The 20,145-nt window shown below is 36.7% G+C and overlaps 1 protein-coding gene across 7 annotated transcripts in view; it reads right to left on the reverse strand.

The window, feature by feature from the left end:
* Positions 1 to 20,145, reverse strand: part of Rbpj (recombination signal binding protein for immunoglobulin kappa J region) — an 87,534-nt gene that overhangs the window by 5,393 nt on the left and 61,996 nt on the right. For all 7 annotated transcript variants that reach the window (XM_074042507.1, XM_074042509.1, XM_020151158.2 and 4 more), the window contains 5 exons: positions 13,785 to 13,950; positions 9,013 to 9,187; positions 5,529 to 5,666; positions 5,263 to 5,375; positions 787 to 927 (listed from right to left, as the gene is read on the reverse strand). In XM_074042507.1, the coding sequence (XP_073898608.1) occupies positions 787 to 927; positions 5,263 to 5,375; positions 5,529 to 5,666; positions 9,013 to 9,187; positions 13,785 to 13,950 (733 nt within the window). The remainder of the gene's footprint in view (positions 1 to 786; positions 928 to 5,262; positions 5,376 to 5,528; positions 5,667 to 9,012; positions 9,188 to 13,784; positions 13,951 to 20,145) is intronic.

Here is a 20,145-nt window from a genome sequence, read left to right on the forward strand (position 1 = left end):
GACCCTTCTGTTTAGAGAACAGCTTGGGGCTCATGCACTTGCACCAGGAGGAAAGCAACTCTGAATTGGCAATGCCCTGCCCCTGCCTCTGCCCCTGGCATAACAAACCTAAACTGGGACCCAGCATTCCCTTCCCATTAGTGTGGTGTGTGGTCATCTCTCTGGAATGGGAGTTTGGCATAAAACTAACTACCCTATTAAATCATCTATCCATGTCATTAATGTCCTTCTGAGTAAATGAAGTTGAAAATTAGCTTTTGAATCATGACATCATTACTATCTTGGGATAGTACCAATATTAAGCTGATGAGAATTTGAACCCCCTTCCAGAATTGCTTTGTCTACACAGTGTACGCACATAATAATTTCAGAGGACTCCCTGAACACCAGAGATCTATTGTTAGATATTCTCAGGAGCTCTCTGTCTCCCAGATGAAGAACCCTGGAACTGGACATAAACTCTTTCTCTAAGAACATTTTCATAGTTTTGAATTCTTCCCTGAAAGGACCATCGGCACTATGTGTGCTAAGGGCTACTGGACTTAAGATAAACACATGAATACAGTTTCATGTGTTTGGATTCAATTAGCAGCAAATGATTAGCTGGATTAGTAAACTGCTAATCTAACAGTTTGCAGTACATTTCATTTATTTATTGCTTTTTTGGCAGTGCTGGGGTTTGAACCCAGGACCTTGTACATGCTAGTAAGAAAATGTTCTACCACTGAGCAGCAACTCCACCTCTGGTTTACGTGTTAAGAGTTCAACAATAATTTTAACACATACCTGAAATTGGATTATCCTTTCTTGAGAAAGGCACAAGTACATTCTTTCTGTATCCTTAAGGTAAAACGCACATTTATGCAGCTGTGAGACAGGATCATCCGCATCCAGCAATGCCGTCTGCTTGTCAACTTTCCTAATTATCTAGATTTCAGCAATTAAAAATAAAAGGTCATCCACAAATGGACAAGAGTTTTTATTTTCTGCACTATCAAGAGTACAGTATGACCTGGGCACTGGTAGCTCATGTCTGTAATCCCAACTACTTGAGATTGGGAGGATTGAGGTTCAAAGGCAACTTAGGCAAATAGTTTGCAAGACTCCCCTATCTCAACCAACGTTGGGTGTGGTGTGCACACGTGTCATCCCAGTGACAGTGGGAAGTATAAAACAGGAGGAGCCACGTCTAGGCTGGCTGCTTGAAAAAGCAAGATTCTATTGTTGGGTCTGGGAACCTAAAGGGCAAATGAGTGAGTATCCCATGCCCCATGGAGAGCACTGTAAGCCCTGCACCCTGAGGAGGAGTTATAAATCTGCATTCCTGCATCCTGAGGAAGAGAAACAGGGTCTCATAAATCTGCCATAGGGCTGATAAACAGAATGCTCTCAAGGTATTCCCTGCCCCCACAATAAGGGACAAACAGACCAGCTCATCTAAGAGAGCCCATGAACACAAATCCAGGCCAACAGAAAAAACCCACTTAACTGATACCCTAACTCAGAGTTAAAGTGTCCATAAAAAGCCCCAGCCTTCATCCTAGCAGGGAGCCACTGGTTTCCAGGCTCCACTGCACTGCTCTGGCTGTAGCCTTTCCTTTCTCTCTAATAAATCCTACTTTGTGTACTGGCCTTGGCTCACAAGTTAATCAGCTGCCTCACAGCCAGTTCTCTGGCCTTCAAAATCAAGAACCCCTTGACACCAGCCTACAACATTTCACACTGGCACGTAACACTATCTCCAAATAACCAGACCAAAAAGGGTCGGAGGTGTGGCTCAAGCAACAGGGAACCTGCCTTGCAAGCTCGAAGCCCTGAGTTCAAACTCTAGAACCACAAAAAAAAGTTACATTATGTACTATGTGTTACATAACATATTGGTTACTCATCCTATACCTGCATATGAAAAAACATTTGCAAACAGTAAGGCTAGAAATGGAAAATTCCTTTAACTTTGTACAAAGCATATACATTAGAATGTAGAAATTACTACCCTTTTCTAAGAACATATGAAAAAAAATAAGGCCAGCAGGCACTTGTTTTCTGGACCAGTGCCTCTCAAACATTCATGTACATATAAATAATTGTCTGAAGTTCTTGTTAAAAATACAGGTTCTGTCTGTTCTACCACAGCTCATTTGGAGCCTGATATTCTGAATTTCTAACAAATTTGCATGGGACTACATTTTGACTAGCAAGTTCTCTTGCTCTCAGTAACACATAAATATCCCAAAATCAAAGGGGAAAATCCCTAGAAGACTACTGTGGCATGCCAGTCATAGCAGACATTTTATATCCACTATCTAATTATACACTTCAAAGCCAAACTGAAGTAAAATAATTTTGGAAATGGGCTTGGACAGGTTAAGTAAATCGCTTAAAGTCCCAAGGTTAGTAAGCTTAAGGGCCAGAATAGGACCCCAGGGCTGGGCTGCCTGCCTAGCCTGACTTCTTTCCATCACTCTATAATCATATAATCAATCCAACAAGTCCACAAAACACAGGTGGATATCTCAAAGACAGCACCAGCAACTTTAAATAACAACACATAAGGTAATCACTAAGGTCATGATGACGAAGAGCAAGGTTTCATACAGCCAAAACCACCTTTGCTCTCATTTTCCCTTTTTTCTGATCACTTCCAATAGCATACAAGTATGTTATCACTACTTCTCAGATTAAAAAAGGAAAAAGCCTTTCCTGATTACTTCTCTACCCTTCCCTCCCACCAACCAACCCTGTTTCTCTGCTCCCCTCTTCCCCACTGTTCCATCTCGCTCAGCCTCTCTAGCCTTTTGTCTCAAAGACTCAATTACAGCTGCTTTCCAAGGCCACCAAGGACTTTCAGACAATGCATCTCATGCCATTTCTGTGCTCATCTTACTTCACATTCTTGGAAGCACCTTACACACACATTCTGCTTTTGAGGTCACAGGTGCTCTAAGGAGCCCAAAGTGAGTCCACAGACCTCTTTTCCTCAATTCATAATCTATACTAACTGCACTGTTTACAGGTTGGCGCCTCCCAAATTTTTTATCTCAGGCCCTATTCGCTCTTCTGCACTTAACTTACTTATTTAACTACCTGGTTAACATTTCCATTTTTGATGTCCAATAGGCATCTCAAGCTTAACATTATCAAAAGTGAATTTTGGATTTCAACCTGATCCACCTCAATTCACAGTTTAATAATTGTCCTCCACTACCACATCCCTATGTGGTCTTTCTCCATATAGCAGCCAGAACTATCCTTCTAAGTGGGACATCATTCCCTGTTTAAATACCTCCAGTGACTTTCTAGCATACAGAGGAAAAGATAAAGTCCTTATCCTAAATATAGGAACCCTACAAGCTCCTTGCCATGGCTAACCTTGAGGCTTCATTTCTGCCACTCACCACCCTCCTCTCTCCTCTAGACACACTGGTCTCCTTACCATTGCCCATTCATTCCCACCTTAATTTCTGTTGTACTTGTTCTCTCAAATGCTCTGCTCACCAATTCCTTGACTTCATTCTGGTCCTTGATCACACATTTTCACTTCAAAAAGACTTCCCTGACCTCTCCATACACTCCCCAATTCTCTATTCCTTTACCCTGTTTTAGTTGGTCTTCTCATCACTACATAATCTTTACATATGTGGTATGTTTTTAAGCTGTTACTATCTCCTACCAAAATGTAAGCTGCTTCATAGGAAAGGCTTACATTCTATCTCAGGCATCTGGACAATCTGAGAAGGTGCTCAGGACTATGTGAAGAATGCACACAAGTCCATGCACTGACATAAAGTGCTGTTCCACAATCCATAACAGTAACTACTCTACTCACAGAGTTTTGTGATGACTGAATGAAACAATGTATGCAGAAGTGCTTACAATATTGCTATTAATATTATATAACATTATTGGCTTTTACTACTTGATTCACCCCTCCTTTACACTCAAAGATTATTTTGCTTAGCTAAACCACAACTGTATAAAGCCTCAATCTTCAGTTACTATTCTTTATGATTACACTATTTTAGCTCTAGTTTAATCAGAATTTTTGCCATCTTACCAATACTAATCTTTAAAGGGGAATATTGTACTTCACGTGAAAATACTTTTAAGATTTGGGTCTGTCTTCCACGTCGTTCACATGTAAGCTGTGAGACCAGAGGCGTAACAAGCCTGTGGCTTTGTGCTTCTGTAGTGCAAGCAAAGTGAATGAATACCATCCTTTCAATAGTGACTCGTTCACAGTGAGAACTACTACTTAGGTTCTACTACTGCTGATGTGCTTGCTTCTTTCTTTCCATTTTAACTCCCACTCGTCTACTTTTTATTGTAATAGATTAATACTATACCTCACATATTTTAGCTTATTGAAATGGGAACTAAATCACCTTGTACAAGTATGACGGGGGGAAGGGGAAGAAAACAGAAAAACAATGCAGTGATGCATTTATTTGGACAACTATAGATCAACCCAGTCTCTGCTGAAATATGTCAATGAAATATTTCACCAAAGAGGTAAATATGTAAACATAGTAAGGAACAGTATTAGTAAATATTCTTCTACTTGCCCAACATCCTCAACCTGACCTTGAAACAAACTTATTCACATATCCCTGTCATCTTTAGTATTACTAAACTGTACTCTTTGAGAAAGAGAAAGGAAAAATGGGAAGGGGATAGAGCTGTTAAGTGACTTTTGATGTCATTTCCTGAGAAACATCAATTTTTAGTTTCAAGATCTCCCAGTGGACAAAAAGTCCAAAATCCTAAGCCTCTCTTCTGAGATAAGAAATAGCAACTTCACTTAACTTTTAATAAAGTTGTGCTTTACAGTAGTCTAATAAAAATTACGTTCATATGTAAAAGGAATAGGATTTTCTATGCTTTTGTAAACCTGGTCATTCGGATATAGCAGGTAGTACAAAAAATGAATATGGTGGGTTTACATTAGTAAAGAAAAAACACTCATACTGCCATTTACAGTGCCCTCTATCGCATGTGCTCAGATATACAACCAAACAAGCAGCAGTCTATCAAGTTTGTTAGAAATAGTGTAATAGGAAGTTATTAACAATGTACGTTGTAAAAATAAGCCAGTTCCATTAAAAGACTTCGGGAAAAAGGTAGAATACAATTATTCGTTTGCTTAAGAATTACTGATTACCTTTCTAAATTAAAAAGTGCAAAATTGAGGTGTAGTTTCCCCATGTTTCCTATTTTAGGAATTATTGTTGTTTCTCATTCACTAAACCAAAAGTAGAGCCTTACCAATCTTGGGAGTGCCATGCCAGTAACGGAGCACACAAGCTTGACTGTTTGCCCATAGTGGATGTAACCATCTCGGACTGTGAATTCTTCTCCTTCCGATTCGTCATCATCCACTGCAGTGGTGGAAAAATAGATCAAATTATCATCTTTTAGAATTTATTATCTGCTTAGGAAAATGAGAAAACTTAATACATATATTTATCTTACAGGGAAAAAAATGAGCGATTTCATACTAGAAGTATCAGGTGCACATTTTTTATACTCACAGAGGTGAATGTAAAACGCTCCCCATTGCTGTGAGCTGGCATGGAAATTGCCTCCTTCTACATGCAAGTATCTGGTACTAACTGTCTGGGATCGAAGTCGATTAAACAAAGCCACCTTAGTTCCTGAGGCAATGCACACTGCAAAGGAAAAACAGCCCTTATTTATGTGACTGGGACAGAAGCCCACAAGAAGGGCCTTCTGCCTGACAAGCTATGATTAGGCTTTAATGCAACAATAATATTCTGATGACAAATATTTCAACCTTCTAAGAAAGCACAGACGTGATAGCAAAAAAGGCGGCTGAGATAATTGTCAGGCTGATGATAAATTTTAAAAGTCACCTGAAAAGAGAGCTACACAGACTAATGTGCTGATCAGTAGAGGAAAAATCATTTTTAAAATAATAATGTCCAGTAGTAGACATTTGATTAAATAATTACAATACCATTCACCCATTTAAATATGGTATACCTAATTAAATATGGTATACTGATAAGGAACTATTTCCCTGGAATATCACTGAATGGAAAAGCAGACTAAAAAACACTCTGTTCTGATAAGGGCAAAATAGTTTCTGCCGGGTATTGAGGGGGTGGGGGGGAGAGGGAGGGGGCGGAGTGGGTGGTAAGGGAGAAGGTGGGGGCAGGGGGGAGAAATGACCCAAGCATTGTATGTACATATGAATAATAAAAAAAAAACACTGTGTTCTGATTAGGCATGTATATACATATGTATTTGTGGGATTGTATGTGTGCCTCCCCATGCTTGCATCCAGTCCCACGAATATATGCAAATAAAAGGGTCTAGAAGGATGTTTCCCAAAGCTGATAACCACTGCCTCTGCATATTATAATTTTAGAAAATTCTGTTCTCTTCTAAATACCTTACAGTATTATGCTATATGAAAAACAATACTTATTTGCACTATAATTTATAATATAGAACTTACTTTAGATGTGAAAATACATCTATAAGCAGGAAAATATTCTGAAAGTGAAATATGTTCTGTGACATCAAAAAACTCCCAATATAAACACAAAGTTAAAGAAGTTTTTATTTTTCAAAACCTCTGTAAAATCAGAGATAGCCTGAATACAACACATTATATCCCTCCTGGTGCACTATGAAGCCTTGCCCATTAGCATTAAGAAAAGAAGAAGCTTAAGTCTGGCCAAGAGTCTGGATTAATCACTGACTAACTGTAAGAATGTCCCCTCTGAGCATTATCCTAGTGGTAGTGAATCCTAAGTTAGCCCTCTCCCCTGGTACATAATATCTTGGTCTATCTTTCCCAGAGGCCTTGTTGAGTAGCCTTCACAAAAATTCTCCTAGCCTTGTTTCCTCTTAATAAATCCCCCCACCCTACTTAATTTCCTCCCTGGCTAAAAATTCCCATTTGTCGTTGTTGTATTTTGAAATTGAACTTGGTTCTATACTTCAGTCTCTTTAACTAGTGTCTGGCTATGTTTTTTTTTCTGGTACTACCAACTTAACAGAAAATATATGAAACTACACCAAAGGAATGAACTTAAAAAATCCAGAATGTGGAAATTCTAATGGCTAAAGTCTCTCAAATCAATTGGGGGTGTTGGGGGTGCATGATACAGATTAAAAACTCCTGAAGGACACGTCGACACAATATATATTGTAATATCTGGTGAATTTCAGGTTTGACTCAAACTGATTAAAATCTTACATTTTAAAATTTAAAAAGTCAAATTTAAAATTGAATATTAACTTGATATTTGATGGTACTAAGAGTATTTCTTCTTGTTTTGTATGTTATTTTCTTGTAATTATGATGATTACATTAAAAGCAAACACCATCTTTTAGAGTCACAAAGAAATATTTACAGATCATATGATGCCTGGGATTTACAAACTAACATGAAGGCAGGGTCACGGGAGCTGGGGCTGGAGAACAGACAAAGACAAAACACGATCAGCCTCATGTTTAGATTACTGCTGAGGTTTGGGGGTTTTATGTTACTGTGGAATCTGTCTGCTTCAATGTGTTTGGGATTTTCCATATTAAATAAATGACATGAATAAGAACTGACTGGAATAAAAAACATTCATCAAAAAAACCATGGGAAACAAAGCAAAACACAAACCACAAAATAAAATCCCTAAAACCTCACTTGTCACTATTAAATACTATTACTGATATTCAACAAATTAGTAAACAATCAAACATGTATCCTACCTTTTCTCTACTAACTACATTTGAAGCAAAAGGCTAATATGGCAATGTTCTTTGAGGGGGAAAAAAACCAGCTAACAAATGCATATGTTATGAAGAAAAGAACTAGAAAATTACTGTTTTGCAGCCCATAATGAAACAACAGTCACTAAACCATTAGGTTACAGGTTGCACAGGAATTTTATGAATGGATTACATAAACAGCTGAACTTCTACAATCAATCTTAATGACCCAGTTTGTTCAACAAATAAATGACATGGAAGGAAAACTGGACAGGAGAGAGAAAAGGTGAAAAGACTGAAATTTGTGGACCTTCATCTGGATCTAGGTTTAAACAAACTGACTTGTAAAATGGGGGGGGGGGAAGACCAACAAAACACACTATGAAAGGACAATGCTGAGACATGATGAAGAATCTACAGAGTGGGTATTAAACAGCATTAGAGAACTGCCAACTTTGTCATGCATGATATTTAAAAAAAAGAAAAAAGTCATGCTAACACAACAGTCACTATTATAGAAATTTTGGTTGAAAGAACAGGTGTTTGAGCTTTATATTAAAATATTCCAGTAGCCAGGACAGGAAGAGGTATTGGTGGTGATGGAGACAATGAAATAGTATAGGTTTGTAAGATTGTCAAAGCCAGGAGGATTGTTATATTAAACTACTTTCTTCTTTCTGCATAAATTTCAAAGTTAAATGAAAATAGTTAATAAAAAAAAAAGAAAGAAAAAGCAGCATGTGAATGTTGAAATATGTAATTCAAGCAAACTGTTCATCTTTGGTGGTCTAAAAATTTGCTGATGAGAGCACAGTCTCTGCTGGAGCAGTTATGCTAAAAACTTTGGTTTCACACGCTAGCCTTCCAAACCCACTTGTTTTTCAAAGGGGTATTTCTGACATTCTAGGTGGATCAAACCTTTCTGGAGTGGGACACTGCAGGACATTTAGCATCATTGGCCTAAGACATCAAATGTTACCTCCCCAACCAGTCATTTTCCAAAGAAGGAAAAACCCCTATATTTTCCCAAATGCCCCTGTGAGCAGTAAAAAAGCAGTAAGAAGTGATTCAGAATCTCAGGAAAAGTTGCAATCATTTTACAAGACCAGTAAATTTAAAAAATTTTTTTCAATTAAAAAAAAAAGGACAATAAGGGCCAAAAAATACTAATAAGGAATGAACTGCCTATTAAAAAGCAACATTTTAACTTTAAAATGTTTGTGGTATTAATTCCTGGTAGGAGTTGTGGACAAATAAGAAAACTCAAGTATACATACAGTCAGCATTTTTCAATGACTGCTTCTTTTTGGAAGGTTTGGAGATGACTTTTATTCTCTTGCTGAGGAACACGCCAATGTCATCACTGTTGCCATAGAACATCTTTACAGATAACATGAAGTGTTTTCTTTTGTCTGAATCAGATATGTACAATGTTTTGGCTGTGCAATAGTTCTGTGAAAGAAAAAGGAAGTTTAATAGCACCAAAACCTTGCTTGCTATGTACCTACAACCCCGAATGGCCATGGCTAGGTTTGATTAGGTTTAAATGAAATAATTCCATGGGATCAACCAATAAATTACTGAAATTGGTCTCTGAAAGAAAGTACAAAATCTTCTTTATCAAGTCTATAAAACACAAATACTGGGGCCTGTTCCTAAGCTGGAGCTTAGCAAGGACAAGGTTGCACTCAGTTTGAGTACCAAAAATCATGAAACCTAATTCAGAATTGTCACATGAGTCCCGCATCTCCTATGCACTTCTGGAGCTGGAGATGAACTTGTACATCAAGGTCCAGGTCTGGGAACCGAACATCATAGCAGCCAACAAAACTGAAGGTGGTGGTGCTCAGAGAGCTATCACAATCTTTGTTCTATAGTTCTTCAACTGAATTTTTTTTGCTCCCAGAAAATCCAAGCCTGGCTAATACATGAAATGGAGAAAAGGTTGTGGGTAGTATGTGCTCCATATATCTTTATTCCTAAGCCAACTCAAAAAAGCTGCATGAAAAACAAGCAAAATGCCTTGGGAGCCATTTGAGGACGTGGTCTTCCCCAAAGAAATGTGGGCAAGAAGAGAATCTGCGTGCCAGGTGGCTCACAGAGGTTCATTCGGACAAAGCACAGCAAAATAATGTGGAATCCAAGGCTGAAATTTTTCTTGGAGTTAATAAGAAACTCCTAAGAATGTTAATTTTGAATTCCCAGAGTTGCAGTGATGAAAATAACTAAAGGAAAATTCACAGTCTAAAAACCAAAAACAACTTGTGATTCATTTTACCTTCTTAAAAAGTTCACTTTCCAAAAAGTCTTTTGTTTTTACACAGCGCTACATCTTTTTCACAATGTTTCAGGAGTAATTTTAAAAAGAAACTTCATAGTTAAAAATAATCTATGACTATCTTTCTACAAAGAAAACATATAAATAAGGTTATCATAATCCAGGATTATAAAAATATATTAGCTATGGTCCTTTTCAAAATAGCACATATTCTGTTTCTTTACATGGCTTAATGCTAGAGTAATCACTCAAAAGAACTAAGGAAAACAGTGCTAGACCAAGTGCGTGAGTATAAAATATCTTAAATCAGACAGAGACTCTAAGACTATACTTTAAAGACCTATTTAAAAAATGGCTAATCTTGTTGAAAGATCATTCAGACTGTATCACCAAAAGATCTGAATTTAAAGGTACAAGAGAAAATGTTCCAAGGCATCATACGAGTTTACCAGAATATAAATTCCAATAGCTAAAAATCTAGTATTCCAGAGTCATAAAACTCACCAACTGGCAAGGATATTGTGAGATGCTACTGTTTCAATTATGTATAATAGTTCTAAAATCTTCCCTCTTCTCCCGATTTAACCACAAGTCCTACACATAAAGGACTTTATTTAGATACAGCACACACATCATGTATTTCCTTAGAAAGAAAGAAAATACATTCCAAATTATGATTAGTGTGAATCTATAAAAAGCATACCTGAAATAACTTTACTGAAATATCGTTTAAAAAAACTGTAAGGTCACTGACCAGAAACTACTCAAGTTCCATAAAGAAAGACTCAGAAAATATTGATGCTTTAAGAAAACTAGCAACACCACAATTTAAAAAAAAACAAAAACAAAACAGAACAAGAAACCGTGTGGCATGAGAAGGTGTTGGAGGAGTTGCTCAAATGGCAGAGTACTTACCTGGCAAGTGCCAGGCCCCTAGTTCAAACTCTAGCACCACCAAAGGAAAAAAACCTGTCCTTTAGAAAATAGCAAAAATGGTCTAAAATTACAACTGCTTTGCAATTCTAAAAAGTTGGACTGGCAAATGGAAACTGTAGACAAAAAATGGCGTATAATAATCTCTCTAGAGTAGGAGGTACAGCAGCTGCCTAGCAAACCTGAAGTCCTGAGTTCAAACCCCAGTACCACCAAAAAATAGTAATAATCTCCCTAAAAATAATGAACACAGTCTAACTTAAAAATAACTCTTTAAAGGTAAGATCTTTAGGCAATACAAAGCCATGAAATGAATAATACTAGATAGGGTACAAAAATATTGAAGAAATACTTGAACTTTAGAAATAAAATAGTGCTAATAAGACTAATTTTTAGAAATAAAAACAGAAGTGTGCTAATCAGAGCAGTGATCCTTTTTTTCATAGCTTAACTTGCTGCAACTACATAAAATGTAAAATTGAAGAAAAAGAGTATTTAGCAAACAATGAGCTATTAAATAAAATTTCAGATCCAACATACTAATATTATGAACACAAATTTAAAGGCCTGAGTGTGCAAAAATTCTGCTGTTGAAATTAGTACGAACACCGAACAATACAAAATATCCTTTTTTTGATACCAGGTCTTGCTATGTAGTCCAGGGTGGCCTTCAACAGTGATTCTCCTGAGTCAGCCTCCCAAATGCTGGGATTACAAGTGTGATCCACTATTCAGAGTTCCCTTATCTTTTGATGATAATTGTGCCATACAACAAACAGACTATAGAAAGAAAACACAATTTCCTTACGCGAACAAACGTTGAGAGAGGCAGACAGGAGGCAAAGTGTGCCTTTGTGAAGCTTGGCATCCCTGCCTACCTCAGACAGATCATGCTCTTACAGCTTTATGCTCTCCAAACCTGCTTATGCTGTTCTGTCTGCCTGCAATGCTCTCTACTGACTCTCAGCCATATACAGACCTCTCCAAAAGCATTTTTCATTAAAATTAAACATTAATATGCAAGTTTGGCTTATAGACATTGTATTACCCTATTAGTAGGTATTTCAAATACTAGTTAAATACTCAATCTTGCAGGTATTGTGCTTCTACCAATTTCTAGGCTTTGGGGAAAATATGTAATGATATAAGATAGAGAAAAATATAATGCAGAACAGAAGGAAGATGTTCATGCTGAGGGAGCTCCTGAGGACACAGAATCTGAACACAGTATTACTAAGCCAAGACAGTAGGAAAGATAAACGGAGATGCTATTGGTTGGTTGGTTTGGTATTACCTCACTGGAAGGCTTACCGTGAGCAATGAAGTTTGATTCAACAGTGCATACATTGGTAGCTCAAACCCCTAGCCTCTCACTCCCAATCTGATCTGTACATTCACACACTGTGTGCCACTTGCATCATGCAACTCTGAGACTTTCTACATAACAAGAAACAGATGAGACATGACTAAGATCTGCTTGATCAATCTATCACTTAAATACATTCTTTACTTTAGCTCAAGTCGTAATTTAGATATGGTTTTACTGCTCTATTTCCTTTCTTCCCTTTTTGGGGGAAGGAGGGAGGCAGAGGAAGTACTGAGGTTTGAACTCAGGACTTATCACTTGAGTCGCACCCTCAGTCCTTTTTACTTTAGTTATTTTTTCAGATAGTGTCTCATGTTTTTGCCCAAGCCAGCCTTAGAATGTGATCCTCCTACTTATGCCTTTCACATAGCTGGGATTACGGATGTGTACTACCACATCTGGCTTATTTTTTTAAGATAGGGTCTTGCCAACTTTTTTGTCAGGTTGGTTCAAGAACCACAATCCTCCTATCTCCATCTCCCAAGTATCTGGGATTACAGGGGTGAGCCACCATACCTGGTCTCTATTTTCTTTTAAGATGAACAATCATTAATTGTATTAAGTATTATCCCAAACCAAATTTAAAATACATAGTTAACATGCCAGATTTGAAGACGATTGATATTAAGGCTTAGTACTTACTCTTTGGAAAATAACTAAAACTTGACTTTGAGTCAGTTTCCTGGTTCACCACCCTTAGCACTACTCTCCAACTCCCATCCTACTGCCAAATACAAAGCAGCAACCACTAAGATATGGAACCATGGTTTGCTGACTAAGGAGATAGCCCTTCTGTGCCATTTTAAAAAGTACTCGTGTAGTTCTTGAGATCAGAGCTACTTTCAAATTTTAATATTAAGGAGAAAAGTAGTTAAATTTGAAATGAATAATTACTTTTCAGGACTAAAGGTTCAGACTGACAGGTGCTGCTTTCTAAATTCAAAATAGTTAGTAAAAACCGCTTGATAAATTTCTTTCCCCAGCCAATTAGTCAAAGAAAATCCCCTTTAAAAATCTGAGTAAAGCTAATTGTGGCTGTTTTTGTTTATAGCACAGCTCTGTACTGATGTAAAACAAAGAATGATCTTTTTCACCCAGACAAATGCTTGTAAGAATTTGTCTCTTCTCACTGCTTCCAATATAATACATAGGTTAAGGTGGTAGAGTAAAACATCATTGGATAATGTATCTTCGTTGACACATTCCTGTTGGACAGATGAGTGATCAGTCACCTACACTTATCATTGGCCTCTAAAAGAAACCTGCCAGCAAGCTGCACGCCACCTTTAGATGCTAACTGCATGGGCTCTCTGAATCACGACTAGATCACAGCTATTTGAGAAGTGTAGATCTGATTCTAGTATATACATTCAAGAAATTATTACTAACAGCCATTTAAAAAAAAAAAATCAACCACCACAAAAATAAGAAAGCTACATTCTGGTATCATGGAACTAATAGTCTTGCTGTACCTTTCCTTCCAAGTTCAGCTGCTGCATTTCTTGGTCACTATTTCCTATTCCAATAAATGCACATGGTTGAGACTCTTGTTCAGAACAACCATCACGTTCCATTTGTTCTTTTTTTTTCTTCCATCCATTGCCCATAAGATACACACATGGAGGCGGGCAAAAGAACCTAAGAATAATGATGTAAGAAAAAAACACAAAACAATTACATTTAAGACATTTAATTTTCTTGAACATATGAATACAAAACTATACTGGAAAAATGCACTTAGCTAGCACCTATGAAAAGTTTTATAATGCCAACAATCACATCCACAGTATAGACTTTCACAGCTGTTCTGGTAAAATCTTGGAGTTATGCATTCAGTTACACTAGATACTTCTCACAGCAGAGAACTTTTCTTTAATTTTCCATATAGCTCAAAGTTCTGAACTGTGGGATTTCAACAAATCCAATGTCTAAAATATGATATATCATCACATAATTTGTGATTACTTTTTAAGGTCTACTCAAAAAATATAATTATTAATTAATGCTATTTTTGTTATGGATGTTATACATAACCTATTTGGCAGTTAAACTGGAAAACTGCATTAGAGCAATGCCTTCAGAAGGAATTTAAAAACTATTAATAAAACTAAGTAAACTAAGGAATAAATAAAAATGGATTACTGGAGTATAAATCATGCGAGAGTAGTGTTTTGTGGATCCCATCCCCTGAACACTGATATACTGTAAAGGACCAAGAAATGTTTTTTGCTAAGAGAACAATATTCTGTATGTTTTGAACTCATAAACTACTCATAGGTTTGTTTTCCTAGTTACTAAACAACTACCCTCACAAACTCTCCCCATCTAGAATGACTTCCTTATAATCTTCTATGTAACAATCTTAAAAAAAAAAAAATTCAAAGCCTAGCTCAAACCTATTTTGTATAGTTCATACTAAATCTAGTCATTACATAGGGTACAATTCCCTTTTGCTCAATTATACCTGCTGGTATGTACATACATTAAAATGTTTCTGATATGTCTCCCCAAATAGTGTGAAAACCTAAATTAAGGGTCCTGAAAATCCAAAATCCTATGGTAGCCAGGTCAGAATATAAATGAATGAACCAGGTATACAATAAATGAATAGGAATATTCTTTAATCACCCATAGAAACAGGTCCCTTCCTCTCTTTCCTGAAACAAAAGACCTCGTGGTAATCCAACATTCTTATAGTTATGAGTATGAAAAAACGCTACTTAATTCTGTTAATCCTACCAAAAGAAAAACATGAACTTAAATGCAATGATAATCAGCTACTGAGAAAATAGGGCATGTCTGAAAATGTGAATATATACCTACTCACAATCACACTACTGAATTATGGAGTCTAACAGATACCCAGAATCAAATTTTACACAAAATTCCAGACAAAAAGAAAAAAAGGGGGGAGGGGAGGGGGTAATGGGTGGGATTTAAAAAGTGTGTGTGCATGCACAAGTACCTATGGCACACCAGGAGGACAGATGTGGCTCTCTGGCCTTTCTGAAGGTAAGTAGCATCGACTTCCTGTTTGCTTTCCCTCCAGCATGTACTACAGCACTTAGCAAACTGAATCATCTTTACCTCACAATCCAAACCACACTACTTTACAAGTACTTTACATATAAGTTACAAGAATGATTTGGGCTTATTTATTATTTATTAGTTCTCCAAACTATTTTATCTCTAAATACTGGAAATACAATAATAAAAACAAACAAAAATCACACACAAAATTCTTGTTCTAGTGAAACAAGGACTCTAATAGAAAAGGCACAATTAAAAAATGAGTAAAATAACATATATACCCTGTTAGCTAGCAATTAGTACTGAGGGAAAGAAATAAAAAGGGATGGGGTACTTAAATGTGAACCTGAAAGACGGAACTTTAAAAGTTATCATTTAAACCCATGTGAGGATGTGGAGATAAGAGCATTTCAGTACAAGGGTGAGCAAACGCAAAGACTCTGAGATAGGAACTATGACCAACAGTGGGGGAAAAAAAAGAGAAGGAGGGGGATCAACAGATGAAGCTGGAGGGAATGGGTAAGTAGACCAAGTGGGCCCTAGAGACGAAACTGAAGACCAAGAGGGAAACCTCTGTAATCTTGTACTTATCTAAACCAGAAGAAAAGAGCAGCTTTCATGCCTGCTTACTCACACCAGGAGGCTATGGATATAAAGGTCACAGCCAAGGTAGTGGGCCCTGCTCCAGGTCACTACAAGTTTGGAAGGATGCCTGGATTAGCTGGGCTAATTTTGGAATTAGCTCAATTTAAGTCTGCACCCGGGATCTTTCTGGCTTTTAATGCTGGGAGCCACCCAATGCTTACCATGGCACAGACTCAAGTACCTAGACTGGCACACTCAGGAGGCTGAAAAACTTTTGGAAACTTGTCTCCTGTTAGTATTTTATTGCACTGGTATTAAGACTCCTTAGTAAATAAATTGGCGTGTCAGCTATAAAATTCAAAAAGCTATGCTTTAGCATATCACACCAAATGTAGTAGTCAAATCTCAAGAAATTATCTCAAAATATACTTTTATTTCAATCTGAAAAATATAAAGCAGGCTGAAATGATAAAAGAATAGTGATGGAATGTTGGTTAATGGGATAACATCAGGCAAGCAGATAAAGACATCTTTACTTAAAATAGTCATCAAAGTTGTATCTTGAAAGGGCTTGCCAAGTATGTAACAAATGTAAGAAAAATGAAGACTCAATAGTCTATGAGCTAGCCTTTTAAAAATATCAATTCTGTAACTATTCAAAAAAGCTGTGATATAAGAAACAGCAAACCCAACAGACTCTAAACATTGTAGATTATTTCTGTAAGGTGCAGATGAAATCACATCTTAAATAGTATATTACTGGCACCCCTAAGAAAGCAACAGAAGGATCAAATGTTCATTTCCATAGAATTCAGTAGTGATACAGCAATCAAATAAAAGATAAGCATATCTACCAAAAAAAGGCAATACAAATAAAGAAAATTTAAGGGACAGGAGATAAGAATAAAAGGTCATATAATTAACCAAACAAAAACCAAAATACACCTGTAGATGGGTGTATGAAACTGCTGATTTTTAAAACTTGGTCAATATGTCTTAATCACTCAGTAGAACTTAACAGACCATAATAGCTGCTCTACAGAATCCTATGAAACAATGTTGCCTTTATTTTCTCCTATTTCCCAGTAGCTTCAAGCAATCATGACAATGCTCTCCTCTACCACTTGGTGGCAATATATGCACATTTAAGATTTTATTGATCTTATAGTACAGTCTTATTTTCAAAGATTCAAGAACATTTTCTTCAAATTCTGAGAACCGATTAGCATCTTAAGAAACTTCACAGACTTAAAGAAGATTTCTTATTTAGCCCAATAAATACAAGAAGTTTGGTTAGACAAAATCTATTTACATGACGTGACTACCTGTGCAGAATCATTTTGATGCTCAGTTCAAACAGACTATATTCAGTTCAAAATGACTGAGTATGTAGGGATTTTTGCACACCAGTTGCCCAATTAAAACAATTCTAGTATGACTTCAAAACTATAGTATCTAAATAGCTTCACTGCTGTCTCACCAGCATTGCTACTACTACTGCTCAGCTTACCAGAAGACAGTGAATGTTACTGTCAGGTGGAATATTAATATTTCCTTATGAGGACACAATAGTTTAGTAAGTTTAGTTTTTTAAACTGGGCAGAACGTCCTTAAAGAAAAATTAAAACTAACCAAAAGAATGGGACAATGGATGTGCTATGCAAGTAGTTGCTATTAGACACAAAAGTTAATATCAAGAATACTTTAAAATTTTGAATGAAATTTCCTGACCAAGTATTTTTTGCATACTGGGGTTATTTTTTTTTTTGCCAAAGAGGCAAGCCAAAAGAAATGGAGCCATGTCCCCAGGTCACCTCATGCTTTATGTTTTAGTAGTCCAAGAGAGCAGGGAGTTCTTTCTCTTTCCACTGGGAACTCCACAGGACTAAAGGCCACTGGCCTGTTAATCCTCAAAAGAGCTTCAGCAGAGCTTGTAGGTCAAGCAAGAGGCCTGGCATCAGTCCTTTACTACTAACACTTCTCTTTTTTTCCCCCCAGTACTGGGGTTTGAACTCAGGGCCTTAAGCTTACCGGGCAGGCACTCTACCACTTGAGCCAGCCTTTTTTTGTGTTTAGTATTGTTGAGATAAGATCTCACAAACTATTTGCCCTGCTGGCTTTAAACCTTACTAGTCCTGATCTCTGCTTCCTGATTAGCTAGGATTACAGGCATGAGCCACTGGCACCCGTAATACTTTTTTAAAATCAAGTAAATTCAGTGGGTTTCCCCCTTTATCACAAAGTAATACATGTTTAATACACCCTCTTTTTTTATGGAGGTGTGCTGGGGTTTGAACTCAGGGCCATATGCTTGCTAGGCAGACAGTCTATGGCTACTTTGGAAATTCTAACAAGTAAAAATATAGGAAAGTAGTTTACTCTAGCATTTTCATCATTACTTTTTCATAGTTTCTTGACTCTAAGTTTTTAAATGGAATTATAGACTGGCTAGACATACCGGAAGGAAACTGAAAAATAAAGGCTACTTCAATGAAAGATAATCATTAAATCTTTTAACTTAAGACACTACATCTTTGTATTTTTAATGGTGACTATCAAACAGGAACCTTATCTGAACTTTAACATTTTTCCAATAGGTCTTCTTCTTTCATTACTGCACCGAGCCTCAGTTATACACCATAATACTACATGGCAGTAACTTTGTAAAGGTTCTTTTATATAGCACCTGGCACCTAACAGGTGATCAGAGATAAGAAATAAATTAATAAATACATTCAATTGTAATAAAATGCACTTTCAAAAATCCACAGAGTGAAAAGCAGTATGAGCACTGCTCAAATTTGGAGCCATATGGTAAACATTATGTCTTAATAATTTAATTACATCCAGTACACAGTCTCGCCCAGCTACTGGTAAGGGATGGTTCTAGGTGAAACTCAAGTTAACGAAGTTTATGTTTTTTACGTATCTTTATTTCCTCCATTTTCAATCCCTGCTATAGCTAACCAACGAAGGCTATGAAATTTAGGGTACTATCAACATAGACTCCATGTGACAGTGTACTCTTGAGAATTTAAATTAATATAAAGTAAATAAATGAATGTGGATTTGCAATTTTAGTCTCAAGAATTCTGATCCTGGCTCTGAGGATTCCTAACTAACATGAACCTGAGCACATTATTCTCCTTTCAAAATGGGGATTATAACATATTGCTCTGAGGATTAAAATCAAGTATTGGGGAAGCACTCCTCCTCATGAGGAGACCATATGGAAACTGTCTACTTCAGAATCACTGTGAGCAGCACAGCTGATCTTTTAGACCTTATTAGTGACGAGGGTGCTGGTTTCTGTTTTGCTTAGGAAAAAAAATGACTCGCTGTGTACACACACTAAATTTCATTATTTAAAAAATAACAAAACAGAAACACCCAAATTTCCAGTGTTAAATTCATGAAAAAGAGCAGTTACTTCAATTTGATTTTCTATGTCCCAAACTATACACACCAACTTCTTCTTATATGTAATTCTAAACCAGTGATTAAGTTTATTAGTAAGGTAAAATAATACAAAATTTAGTAAACCTAAATAAAACAGAGGAAAATTATAACTAAACAGCTTCACTTTCTTCTCAGCTCAGATTTAGATGACTTCAGGAAAAGTGCTTTCTAATTTCCTTCTAGCATGCAAATCAATTTAATTATAAACTTCTACTTTTCCTACTCTTGTGCATATGCTAAAAATTTCCTTTTTGTTACAACTTCTAAGATTCCACTCATTCCTTTTAACCCAACCACTGAAATTTGCATTTTTTTTCCCTCCCAGTTTAGTTAGGTGCTTTCCTGGCCAATCCAAAAAGCCTTTGATCTTTCTCCACAAGCAGGTAACTTTACCCATGAAGGTTTAACAACAACAACAAAAAAAAGCTGTTTGAAAAAAACAATGACTTAAGAAACTAGTAACAAGAAAATTTCAGGAAACAAGAGAAGAAAACTAACAGGGGATGTCTATCAAGAAGCGCACTTGATTAGCAAGTCTCCAAGGCTCTGGGTTCACCCCCAGAAAGGATTGGGCCATAAATGATTATTTGGGAGCTGGAGATATACCCCAGTGGTACACTACTTCCTTAGCACGCTTGAAGCCCTGGATTTGATCTGTAGCATCATCTGAAAAAAAACAACAACAACAAAAACCCTAGAAATCTACAATTACACAAAAAAACGCTGAAATTTGTAAGATACTGTGAGAAATAATAAATG

Source organism: Castor canadensis, chromosome 9, assembly GCF_047511655.1.
Source record: "Castor canadensis chromosome 9, mCasCan1.hap1v2, whole genome shotgun sequence".
Taxonomy (NCBI): Eukaryota; Metazoa; Chordata; class Mammalia; order Rodentia; family Castoridae; genus Castor; species Castor canadensis.